This window comes from Lepus europaeus, chromosome 8 (genome assembly GCF_033115175.1).
Source record: "Lepus europaeus isolate LE1 chromosome 8, mLepTim1.pri, whole genome shotgun sequence".
NCBI classification, from domain to species: domain Eukaryota; kingdom Metazoa; phylum Chordata; class Mammalia; order Lagomorpha; family Leporidae; genus Lepus; species Lepus europaeus.
The window spans coordinates 64,011,199-64,024,679 of record NC_084834.1 but is presented as its reverse complement, the minus strand read 5'-3'; the positions used below and the strand labels follow the sequence as shown (position 1 = coordinate 64,024,679).

The 13,481-nt window shown below is 40.8% G+C and overlaps 1 protein-coding gene across 5 annotated transcripts in view; it reads left to right on the top strand.

The window, feature by feature from the left end:
* ANK2 (ankyrin 2) overlaps positions 1 to 10,299 on the top strand; it is a 657,856-nt gene extending 647,557 nt beyond the window's left edge. For 3 of the 5 annotated variants that reach the window (XM_062199708.1, XM_062199709.1, XM_062199710.1), the window contains 4 exons: positions 1,148 to 1,231; positions 1,672 to 1,836; positions 3,230 to 3,412; positions 7,913 to 10,288. In XM_062199708.1, the coding sequence (XP_062055692.1) occupies positions 1,148 to 1,231; positions 1,672 to 1,836; positions 3,230 to 3,412; positions 7,913 to 7,927 (447 nt within the window). In that variant the 3' untranslated portion in view covers positions 7,928 to 10,288. Of the gene's footprint in view, positions 1 to 1,147; positions 1,232 to 1,671; positions 1,837 to 3,229; positions 3,413 to 5,489; positions 5,582 to 7,912 lie in introns of all 5 variants that reach the window. The other 2 variants (XM_062199712.1, XM_062199711.1) reach the window with 2 other exon arrangements.
* Positions 10,300 to 13,481: the final 3,182 nt, after the last annotated feature.

Here is a 13,481-nt window from a genome sequence, read left to right as displayed (position 1 = left end):
GCTTTGGGCCCTACCTACAAAACCTAATTAGTCTCTGCATCAGCTTCTCTGGAAAGCAGATCTACTATTATGCATAGCTGCCTTTTTTGATGGGAGGGAGATGTACACTGACTAGAAAAACGCTACAGAAATTTTGACTCCCTGCAGGAAGTTCTGCTACAAACAGGAGCTATTCCCATACGTTTGGGTTAAGAAGTCCAGTTCTAGGGAAGAGTGTCCATGGCCAACGTGGTTAATGCACTGCCGGGCTTCTGTGTTTACACACAAAGACATCGCAGAGGCAGGCTGCTTACTTCGCGGACAGATCTTGACAGATGGGTTCTCCCACCACGTTCAGAATTCCAGATTTTTTTGTCCATTTGTTGAGCAAAATAACTATGTTCTGGAAAACAAACACAAGCACACTTCTTTTCACCCCTGCTGACTTTTGCACCAAAGCCTTCATGAATGAAGCTTTCAAAATTCATTTTGAGCGTTAGCAGAAACCAGTAAAAAATAAAGTCATTCTTTAGCATGTTAAACAAGATGGTGCTTCCATGCTTCCACCAGGAGCTAACAGAGGAATTAGGTGAGCTGGAGGCCAGCTCAGACGAGGAGGCGACGATAACCACCAGGGTTGTCCGTCGGCGAGTGATTATTCAGGTACCAGCTGCTGAATTACTGCACGCCAGAGCCGGTGCTGTCCCTGTTTCCTTACGGAGTGACGCACCCGGAGCAGTGAGGCTTGGCATGCTCCTTAGGTAGTGCATGGGCGCTAGAAAGCAAATCCCTTAACTCTCCTAAATTGTCTTTGTAAAGAGTGCGGTGGGAATGCCATTTGCAACATTACCTCCAGGAGAGCAAACAAGCAAAAGCAAGATTTGGCTTCTTCAGTTCCACCCACACGTCACCTCTTGCTTGTCTGCTTTCATTTGTTTGTTTAACTTTTACCTAACTTTGGTCAGTTTCTCCTAAGCATGTTATAACCCACCTGTTTTGGTTTGTTTTGTTAACAAACTCCTTGACAGGATTTTGCATCTCAACAATGCTTCTCAACCTCGCTTTGATTTTTTTTTTTTAACATTCCTTACATTACAAACAGGTGGGCATGGTTCTTCAGAATCTGTGCTGAACACTTGATCATGACCCTTTTCTCTCTGCCATTTAGGGGGATGACATGCCTGACCTCCCTCCGGAAACTGTCACCGAAGAAGAATACATTGATGAGCATGGACACACCGTGGTGAAGAAGGTATTGTCTAGTGCATCCTAACTTCCTGTATAAAATTGATCAGTGCCATGGCACTGTAACTCAAACGCAGATACACTGAGGTTGGGATCAGTGATGTGGTTCAGTGAGTTAAACCACTGCCTGTGATGCCAGCGTTCCACATGAGCACTGGTTCAGGTCCTGGTTGCTCCACTTCTGATCCAGCTCCCTGATAATGCACCTGGGAAAGTAGTAAGATAACCCAAGTTCCTTGGTCCCATGTAGGAGACCCAAATGGGGTTCCTCACTCCTGCCTCAGCCTGGCCCATCCCTGGTTGTGGTGGCCATTTGGGGAGTGAACCAGTAAATGGAAGGCTCTCTCTCTCTCCCTTTTTCTCTCTGTAATTCTCCTTTTAAATAAATAACCCCCCCCCTTTTTTTTTTTTTAAAAAAAAAGATAACATTAAGGAAATATTTTTCAGGTTACTAGGAAAATCATCCGGCGCTATGTGTCCTCTGATGGCATAGAAAAAGAAGAGATTACAGTGCAGGGAGTGCCACAGGAACCTGTCAACATCACTGAGGGGGACAGCTACTCTAAAGTTATAAAGCGCGTTGTCTTGAAGAGTAACATCGAACAGTCAGAGGTGAGCACACCTAACTCTCCAAATCTCATTCTCTGCTGAGGCACAAAACAGAGCTCAGACAAGATGGGTGACCCTGCTGATTCGTTTTAGCCTCACTTCTGCTTTTGATGTGGCCATCTGCTTGTAGTCGCGTATTTGCTTCTGGCTTTCTGGTTTGTTTTTTCATGTGTGATTCTGTATAATTTCAAAATAACCATGAGGGGGCTTTGTAGCCATCACTGTCTTTGATCCATTTTATTTTTGATTGTCTGCTTAATTCATAGTTAATCATAATAGAAATCCAAAAATCAGATTTTACAAGAATGAAATCCCATTTCCTGGAGTCATCACTGTGGCGCAGCTGGTTAACCTGCTGCCTATAATGTCAACATCCCATATGAGTTTGAGTCCTGGCTGCTGTTTTCGATCCAGTTCTCTGTTAATGTGCCTGGGAAGGCAGCAGAAGATAGCCCATGTACTTGGGCTCCTGCTACCCACATGGGAGATCTGACTGGAATTCCAAGCTCCTGGCTTCAGCTTGGCCCAGCACTGGCCACTGTAGCCATTGGGGAGTGAACCAGCAGAAGGCAAATCTTTCTCTCTCTCTCTCTTTCTCTATAACTCTGTCTTTAAAAAAAAAAAAAAAATCCCACTTTCTGGCAATCAGTGTGTGATGAAGAGACTTGGCAGAATTAGTTTTACAGTGCTTGTGTTCAGTCAGTACCCCAACATTCTGAGGGTTGCTCTGTATTAATATTAATATTTGTTATTCCATCTTCTGCCATATTAGGGACACTAAAAATCAGATCCAAAACCTCCTTAATTTGTAGCTTTATTTCTAACTCTTTTACTTCCTTCTTTGGGGGAACATGTTAAATCTCCTTGACATGTAACTTGGGAAATTCTCACCTTTTCACATTCATTCACATCCTCAAAATCTTATTATCAAAAACCAGAGTTTTTTCTGGCATCAACTTTGTAATTTTTTATACCTTTTAGAATTCCTTCTTTGAGGGTTAGTTTTAGCTTCATGATGCCAAAAAAAAAAAAAAAAAAAAAAAAAAAAAACCAAAAAAAAACCCAAACCATTATCTATTAGTAAAAAAGTTCATCCACAAGTTGAGTAAATATTGCACTAAACAGCCAGTTTCTTCACAAAACTAACAAACTTTGTTCAAATCACTAATTAGCTTGTCGATAGGTACTGTGGAGATACATCCATTATATAAACATCACCAACTAACTATGGGTTTATTTATTCTTTTCTCATTCTTTGTGTCTTTCCCAAAATACCTTTCTCTACAAGGCTAGTATACAATGTTGTACTTTCGGTTTCTTTTAAGCATAGAAAACCCCATTACTTGTTATGTTTTGGCGATCAGACACTGTGTAATGTATGTCCTTCATTCATTAGGTAACTTTGTCTGAACCCAGCATTTTGTCCAGTACCTCACAATTTGAGGCTGAACCAGTGGAAGGCCGTAGAGTCAGCAAAGTTGTTAAAACAACTATGGTGCATGGAGAGAGGATGGAGAAACACCTGGGGGATTCTAGTTTAGCCACTGATCTTCCTTCAGCCAAAGATGACTTTGAAGAGGTATAGAAGCACCAACATTTTGTGTTTTTCTGTGTGTTCATTTTATGTTTGCTTTGTGTTTGAAAGGAACTTTTTTTGTCACTTTGTCATTCCATACATAAATTCATGGAAGGCTGCATTAATTCCTGTTTGAGTAACTTGTCTAGTGAGTTGGGATTTCCCCAAACTTTGCTGATTCTGATGTCACCTGAAGAACTTTTAAAGAGGCCAGTGAGCTAAGCTGAGCTGCCTAGTGCAATGCCTGGCATCCCAGGTCAGAGTTCTGGTTCCAGTCCCAGCTGCTCTGCCCCCAATCTAGCTCCCTGATAATGCGTCTGGGAGAGCAGCAGAAAATGGCTCAAGTATTTGGGCCTCTGCCACCCAAGTGGGAGACCTAGATGGAGTTCCAGGTTTCTAGCTTCAGCCCTGGAGCAGCCCAGGAGAATGTGGCCATTTCGAGAGTGAACCAGCAGGTGGAAGGTTCTCTCTCTCTCTCTCTCTCTCTCTTCTCCCTCCCTCCCTCCCTCTCTCCTTCTCTCCCTCTCTCCCTCCCTCCCTCCCTCTTTCCCTCCCTCTCTCTCTCTCTCGCATTCCGACTTTCAAATAAATAAATAAATCTTAAAAGGCAGAGTTTTTACAAATCAACATGGCCAGGATTCATTTCTGCTGAATCACGCCCAGAATCTCTGGAGCTGAGCCACCTTCATGCGTCTGGCTTCAGAGTTGCGGAAGTGAGAGGCACGTGGCACAGCAGGTAAGATGCCACTTGGGATGCCTGCATCTCTTCTCAAAGTGCCCGGCTTCACGAACTGGCTACGTTTTCAATTTCCGCTTTCTGCTAATGTTCACCCTGGAAATCAGCAGGTGATGGCTCAAGTAATTGGTCCCCTACCACAGGAGACCAAAATTGAGTTCAGGACTCCTGGCTTCAGCCTGGCCCAGCCACAATTATGGTGGGCATTTGGGATGTGAACCAGCAGATGGAAGATACTTCTCTCTCTCTCTCTCTCTCTCTCTCTCCCTCCCTCCCTCCTGCCCTCCCTCCCTCTCCACTTTTTAAAAAATTAAACTTTTTTTTTAAGTTGCAGAAATGTCCACATACTCCCAATGAATAGTGGAAAGCAAATTAGCTTTGCTAACCTATATCCCCAAATATTGTCATTGAAGAAAATCCAGATGTATTCTCTATTCATACATAGGAAAAATCATTTGTCATTGTTTAAGTTTTAGTTTCCAATAGTCAGGAAATAAGTTTTCTGTGAAAAATTCACACTCTCAACATGATTCCAAAACAAAAAAAAATTCTAACATCCCAGACAAATTTTCAAGTTAATTGCAGGCAAATTTAGCAGTATATAGTGATGTAAACGGGCAAGGAACTATTATGGTATGAAGCTTTCCTATGCTACATGGAGTAAATATTCATAGGCTTTCCTATGATATAAAATGGGTTTGGTTATAGGAAGCTGCCTGTGACTTCTTTGTGGTGTGAGGAATGTACAGTACATATATCATATTACTTTTCTAAAGTCAAAAATTCTGAAACACATCTGATCCCCAGACCTTTGACTAAAGAATTATGAGCACATGCAACAAACATCTGCAAAGTATGTTTGCTGTTGCAACCTTGTGAGGCCAAATGCTAGGTGTGTGTTCTCTGGTGCATCAATATAAATTGAGAACACATATGAATGCTGGGGATGTTACAAACAAACTTTAAGTACATTTAGTTCTTCACATTTTGACCATTTGCAACCTTGGATTTCAAATGATGAATTATCTGAATTAGACACTGCGCCTTGTTGGTTTGTTTTTTGCCTCAGATTGTTCTGCTTACCATTAGCTCTGTCACTGTAAAAAAGGAGGGAGGTAAGGGAGGAGGAGCTTTTCAAAGTCATTTAGCAAATCTTCCAAATGGGAGAAATGTTAGGGGGTGTGTTAAATAGAACTCAGTGCTCAGATTCTCTATTCCAAGTTAATTTTATTTCTCTTTAAGCTACATATTTTCATAGTGACTGTAAATGAGCAAAGCAGCAGTATATTTTAAAGTTTGTTATTTATGGTGAGTTTTCTCTTGTTTTCTTTCCTTCTTACTCAGGCTTTGAGTTATGCAGGTAGCCACATGAAAGTCCACTTCCCCAGTTTAGTAGAAAATGAAATCCTGAAAGAGGATGGATCAGTCATTAAAAGGTTTGGGTGAGCATGGGGTGATGTTTTGCCAACTAATACCATAAAAACTTCTCTGATTTTAAGAAGAGAAGCGCAGAGTCCATCCATGTGTCCTGAAGCCCCTCAGGAAGTGCCAGTTCTTCTATATCATAAGGCTTTGGTCTGGTGGTGACCTGTCATTGTGTTGTGCTTAGAGCTTTCTCCTGATGCTTTAAAAGTGACAGTAAGACACAGTGATACTCAGACACTTGTCTGCACAGACTCCCTGGGTTTTAGCAAATAATCCAATATAGTTGAAGCCACCCAGCTGGGATATTCCATTGCGTTGGTAGAGTTGGAAAACCCAGGATGAGGAGTCTGATGAAACCCTTACCAATTAATTTTGTGATCAGCTACATGCAGCTCAGTCTTAGCACTCCGAATGGTAAATTGCTTATTTCTTTTTTTAACAAGCAGTTTCATGATTCTGCATGTGTGTGACAAATAACATGAGCCTGAGTGTCATACCTGTGAGCTGGGGTATACCTAGTGATGCTGAAACCAAGGGCTTTAGTAAGTTAAGAAAGTATTGTGTAAACAGTGAGCACAACATTTTTATGCATAGAAAAGGGGGATGGTTTGGAGCGCTCTGATCTGCCCTGTCTCCCTCATGGATTTGGTGCAGAATCTTGGGCCCTTGTCTACTTTTAGCTCTCTTTAGTCCCTGAAGTGGCACTGTAAGCATTAGTATTAATAAAATGTCTGCAGCTCTGCAGTGAAGACACAATGGAAATCCAAGTTACTATTGTGCTTTTCATTTCATTGAAAGGGAAAGAAAGATTGTCATTTATAGTACTCTACAAAGCTATTTTAATCCTCTAGAACATAATAATTAGAACAGCAAAATTAAAGGTTTTATCGCAGTTCTACCCTCCAATCAAATGTGAAAAACTGCAGGAGCTAGGAATTTAAAAGAGTGCAGTTTTTCTCTTAGAACGTTCAAAATACCCCATGAATTAAGGCTAAAATGCTTTTTCTACTCTGAACTTTTAAGTCTTTTATCCAGTCATTTGGACCAAAACTCATAAACTCCACATACCCTGCCATCATGGGATCTTTAAACTGGTATATACTTAGAGACAATTAATTTGAAATTCTCAGTTACAGCTGGAGAATTTAAGGTCAAGGATATGGACAGCTTGATTGAGTTCCCACAGCTAGTCAGTTATGGAATTTATTTGTGATGTATAACATTTGTATCTTATATGTTGCTGAGGATACGTTGATCATATGCATATTCATAGACACACTCATCTATATTTGCCTACACAGAATACTGGAAATGTCCTCTTATATAAGTTATTCCTCTGACATCAATAGTTTGAAAGATTCTGTTATCTCTTAGTAGAAATAGTCAGATATAAACATGTTTGGAGGGGAAAAAAACACAATGCATGCTGGAGAGTTAGGAAAACACAATATGATTTCAACCGTTGGAATCACATTCAACCTTTCATCAAGAGGAATACATTTAAGTTTCCTTCCAGATATATAATAATTCACATAGTATCAAAGGAAAGGGGCAATGAAACCAACATGAGCAAAAAAGGAAAAAAGCAAGTTTGACCAAAAGAAACCTGGAAGTTTTTTGACTGAAGTAAATCATTTAAAAAAATTTCAGTATGATCTAAACAAATATAAAGGTGTTGGAAGGTGGGCAAGACACCCAGCCTCTGAACACTTGGGATCTTTCGGTAAAGTTCTGGGTAAAGCCTCAGAAACGGATCGTTCTCCGTTGTGGTTTGAGGTGAAGAAGCATGGCATGGTGGTTACTGACTCAGGCTTGCACTCTGACTCTCCGTCCATTGCATTCTAACTGTGATTTTTTTATTTGGTGTATGTCATAATTTCCCCAAGATTTAGTTGCCTAATTCAGCAGAATAGTAAAATACATTTCTAAAATATCTGTAGAATGAAGAATATATATTTATAAGTAGAGAGTGAGAAGAACTGAGAGTGAACAAATTACAATGTCATCGTTTTCAGCTGGGGATACAGGAAAATGGAGGCTTTTAAACCAATGCAACTTAATGATAGCATGAGTTATCCCATGGTTACTTTTTGAGATAACCATTGTAAAACACAGTTTCATTGATTTGAAGTATTTTTCAAAGATTTAAAAAGTACTCCTTGTTCTAAAACATGCTTTGTCAATTCAGAGAGATGACAAAATTTCTTTAGTTCTCCTAAGTACTTGATGTAGAAGTACCTAGAAGTAAGGCAATAAGTATTATAGTGGTGACCCTCATAGCTAGCAACTGATTTACAGCAAGAGAGGAAGAGTGTAATTTTCTCTTGTCTGCTCCCCACCAGGACAACACTGAGTAAAGCCAGTACCCAGAAGAGGGCTGTGGTGAAGGACCAGCATGGAAAACACATTGACTTGGAGCACCTGGAGGATGTGCCAGAAGCACTAGACCAGGATGATCTCCAGCGTGATCTCCAGCAACTCCTCCGCCACTTCTGCAAGGAGGACTCGAAGCAAGAGGCCAAATGAGGAGCTGCCCAATTCTCACACCAGAAACCACACGTTCACTCAATATGCAACTTCCCATTTCCATACAGGAGTGACGCAACTGCCCTAATTACTGGGATACCCTGACATTTCCGCTGTTAGCAAATATACTGCATTCTGTTTTAATTTTTCCCCATCCTCTTTCACTATAAACTAATTTGTGACCAAAGATAGCATCCTTCATTCTGGATGCTGTATCCACTACTTCGTTGTGTTTGTGCTAACCTGGGGACTGGCCACCTCCATAGTTCTTTGCTTCTGCACAAGCTCCGTGAAAACTCATTGATCGGAAGAACTTCACCTGCAGACCTCTTCAAGTGACAGTTGTTAGGAATCCTGTAAAGGATATCCATGTACAATGTACATAGCTGAAATGCTCAGATGAACAACATATTAAAATTAAAACCACTGCCTATCATAACTGCATTGGGCATCATGGAATGAAAGGCCTCCAGAAATTGCTGAACGATGGTTGATAAGATATTGCTAACACAATCGAATGAGAATACAGTCCTACTGCGCAAGAAGCACTTCAGATCTATTAAGACCTTAGAACTTGCAGCGTAGCCATTGCTCCTAGTTAAAGATGGGTCAATGACCTTGAAGAACTGTCCTGAGAAGTTTTACTGCTGGTGCTGGCCAGCCATGATTTGTGATTCTCCAGCAGCCACTTTGAGGCAGGGGAAGAGAGGAGCAGAAAGCAGGGTGAAGCAGTGAGGTACTCAGTTGCTAGCAGCTACATCCTGTAGCTTCCTAGCATCTTCAGGTCTCTTAGATCTTGGACACGTTGGCAGGGTATTTTACAAGCTATAACTACTGTAGTTCTCCAGTTTTCATTGCTGCTTTAGCAAACCATGCTGTCTTACTGGTGGTACTCTCTTCTGGCCACTGCACTGTAGATAATTCTTTGGAAACAAGATTTGCCCACTACTCACAAGGCTAAAGCCCTTCACCATGTTGGAGTGGTTCCTTTTTCTTTTCTCCAGATTTATATCTTCTCTAATACCTGCATGTGGCATTCAAAAATCAAAACCACAATCCAAACTCCCATCTAATCACATTAATAGTTTTCCTTCTTCTTACCCTGAGTGAGCACTTTTCACTATCCAGCTAGGTCTGTTTTTCAGCTTGTTGACAAAATTGAGGAATCTCTGAAAAGTTGGTTTTGGTTAAAATTTTGGGTTTATTTATTTGAAATCCACTCTCCCTTGGAAACTTTCAAGTGCATTCGTGCACTTTTGTATTTGTTTGTTTCAACAAAGGGACTATATGATCTGAGTGATCTCAGTGTCCTCTTCCTCACTCCTCTAGTGGTTGAAGCTGTGTAGCATTTTAACATATATATATATATATAAATATATTCACAAATATATTCAGAAACAGTATACATTTTCAATCAGTTATTTGTTAAAGAAAAGTATATTCAATGAAGATGAAACTTAAAAAAATAAAAAACAGAACCTATCCTCCAGGGATTGAACATTTTCCAATTCTTTCTGGTCTTTTCCTGTTGTGCAAAAATGACTCATCGCTCCGAATGTCAAAACAAATGTGACAAACAATGGCACTTCATCTTTTAAAGCAGCGTTGCCAAGAGAGAAAATTTCCTAGGAGGGAGATTTCCCATAAGCCAAATCTCCTAAGCCTCAAATGTTAGCACTTTTTGGCAGTTGGGTAGGAAATAAGCATTTTTTTGGCAGCCAAAATGAGAGAGGCCACTGGTGAAACTTTTTTGAGATACACCATGGCCTTCTTGTCAAAAACTTCACTGGAGCTCAAGAAAAGCATTTCTGTTGTGTTATTTGCAGTGCAGATGATGTCTGTGTAACAACATAATGGCTATTCACCTTTTTTGATTTTGATTTTTTGCTGTGTTATCAAAAAACTTGAATACTGTGAGAAGAAGTGAATTTTTCAGTTGAAGAATCAGCATCTTGTTCCCATGGTGATAACACTAATTGAATATATCTATGAGGGCATGTATTAGTTAATGGAAAAACTACAACACTAACAATACATAGCTGCAACGTGTACAATGGCTGATTTAATTCAATAAAATGTACAAGTGTTAAATGTGGCAACAGTGCTTTGTTCTTTTTTATCATGAATGTGTGATCTTAGGAGAATAAGAGACTATGAAAGAGATGAGATAGATTTGAAACCAACAAAAGACACAGCTTGCTTTATTTCATATTGTTTTTATTTGATAACTGAGTAGGCAGCATGCCCAGCACTGTTGGAATAAATAGAAAGATTCTGTCTGCCTTCAAGGAACTTCTGCTGTATCATTATGCAAAAGGGGGTGATGGTGGTGGAATGAGGGTTTATTTGCAGTTTTGTGATCACTAGTACATGGTAAATAGGAATTTGGGGAAGATGGGCAGGGACCAGGGTTTGAAAGCACAGCAGGGCAGGAGGGCAGGTTTGCTGTTGGATTTTTCCCCACGGGGCCATGCGCTCATGAAACGTTTCTGCCTTTGGGAACAACACTTCACTCTGATATTTTATTTCTCTCTCACATCCTAAGAACTCAATATTAAATGGAGATGTTAATATAAATAAAACAGGTCAGGGCTATATAAAACTGAAGTCAATTGTGTTTGGTTTGGGCCTTTTTTTTTTTTTAAAAAAAAATAATCTCTTTCATGATTTTTTTTTTTCCAGTAGGAACAAAACAAAAAAGGTCTGATTTAGAAACTGGGTAGATTTTATTTAAATATTATCTAGTTTGACATATAAAGCCTACTGGGTTTTGTTTATCTGCATCATAGATTTGCAGGACCTTCTGAAATTAAAATACTGGGTAATGCTTGAAATTTTGGAAAGAAAACTGTTTTTTCCCCAAAGCAGGAGTGGCTGTGTGACCATCCCACCACCTCTTGTTTGTTTGAAGGCTGTGCTATCTGTTTTTGGGCACTCCGGGGTTGCATTGCCTTGGGTTTGATTAAGATGAAAGAATCAAGGAATATCCACTGTTTTCTCCTGTTTAATTATTTGCTGTGCAAAACCCATTTTTAAAAAGTGAACATCAGTGATTCACATACCCTTTAACAGCAGAAAATGATTTAAAAGTGGAGTGAAGACAAACCTTCCAGACTCAGGATCATGTTACAATTCATAAACGATTGCATATAAGCACATTGATGTAGACTTGAATTCGAAATTAGGTTGCTCGTGAAGTCATTCAGTTTTGTATCAGCGTGGAAGGTCTATGTGTGGGCAGTGGGCACAAGAATAAAACAGGTAAGAGAAGCTAAACATATATTCAATAGGAACCAAACTAGCTATGCATTTTCTTAAATGGAAAAATGATGATCTGTTTACTTTCATTTTGCCATAAAGGAAAAGAAATTGTTTTAAAGAGTTTGTCTTCAGAGACAATGGAAAACTACATTCTTCTTCCTTATTCAAGGTAAGATTTTCATTTCTAACCTAATTAAAACCACAATTCCTATCAGAATGAACCACACAATGAAATATGCAATGCAACATTACCTCACTGTATAATAGAGCATTTAAGAATACCTGGAGGGATGATGGGGAAGTGAATTGCACTTCCAACTCCTGCACATAAATTGAAAATGCTCCTCTTTGGTTGTACTCTGATTTCCTAGGAATAATAAATATGCTGCCTTGTTGTCGTTGTTGTTGTTGTTTTTAAAGATTTATTTGAAAGGCAGAGTGAGAGAGAGGAAGAGACAGAGAACTTCCATCCACTGGGGTTCATTCTCCAAATGCCTATAACAGCCAGGGTTAGGCCAGTCTGAAGCTTGGATCCAGGAACTCCATCTGAGTCTCCTCTGTAGGTGTTAGGAACCCAAGCACTTGTGCCACCATCTGTTGCCTACCAGGAGCATCATCAGGATGCTGAGTCAAAGGTTGGAGTACTGGCACTTGAGCTCTGGCACTCATGATGAACAGAGGCTAACCTGGGTGCCACAACACCTGCCACATCCTTTGCTTTAATTCAGCTCCACCAGGTGGAGAAAATGGTACATGTGAATATACATTGGGTTTGTCTGTTTCATATGATACCCAGAGATATCCCTTCAACCACTACAAAGATTCACTTGGTGTCCTTCAAATGTTTCTCTAAGAAAATGTGATGGAATGGTTAAACATGTGGTTTTAAAATAAGGCCTGGATTGGATTCGATCCAGCTATGTCAATACTTGCTGTGCGACTCTGTGAAAGCTTTCCCTCTGGAATACAATTTCCTCCTCAGTTAAAACAAGCAGAGATATTAACAGTTGCCTCAAATGTGCCTCACCACACCAGATGTGGGGAAGGACAGCTAACCCTGCTCTGTCATCTCCTTAATCTAGAAGTGCCACGGTGTCCACGGTGTCCTTAACATTCACCACTGTGGACTCAAATGACCGAGACTTCTGAAAGTTTATGGTGGCAGGCCTTGTAACAGCAGGTTAAGCCACCACCTAGAAGGCCTGCGTCCATATCAAAGTGATGCTTCAAGTCCTGGCTCCTCTGCTTTGACCCTGCTTTCTGCTAATGCACCTGGCAGGCAGCAAATCATGACCCAGGTGCTTGGGGTCAGCCATGCTTGCAGGAGACCTGGATGCAGCTCCTGGCTCCTGATTTCAGCCTGGCCCAGCCCTGGCTGCTGCAAGCATTTGGGGAGTGAACCACTGGATGGTTGTCTCTCTCTCTCTCTCTGTCTCTTCCTCTCTCTCTCTGTCACACTGCCTTTCAAATAAATAGATCTCTTTTAAAATATAGAAGTTTTGGGACCAGCACTGTGGCACGGCAGGTAAAGTTGCCATCTGCAGTGCTGGCATCCCATATGGGCACCACTTTGAATCCTATTTGCTCTCTTTCTTATCCAGCTCCCTGCTAATGTGCCTGGGAAAGGAACAGAGGATAGCCCAAGTGGTTGGGCCCCTGCACCCACATGGGAGACCTGGAAAAAGCTCTTGGCCCCTGGCTTTGGCCTGGCTTTGCACTGTTCATTGCAGCCATTTTAGGGGGTGAACCAGTTGATGGAAGATTTCTCTCTCTGCCTCTTCTTCCTCATCTGTAACTCTGCCTTTCTGACTTTCAAATAAATAAAAATAAATTTTTAAACAAATATAGAAGGTTGTAGGAAAATGTAAGTAAAAAATCATTCACATTTTCCATGAACTTTGTGAGACCTCTGGTATTCATGATGTCTACCTCTCTGTGGAAGAGTATGCCTCAGGGTAGGTATTGAAACATCAACTTGCTGGCACTGTGGCTAACTAGGCTAATCCTCCGCCTGCGGTGCCGACACACCAGGTTCTAGTCCCGGTTGGGGTGCCGAATTCTGTCCCGGTTGCCCCTCTTCCAGGCCAGCTCTCTGCTGTGGTCCGGGAGTGCAGTGGAAGATGG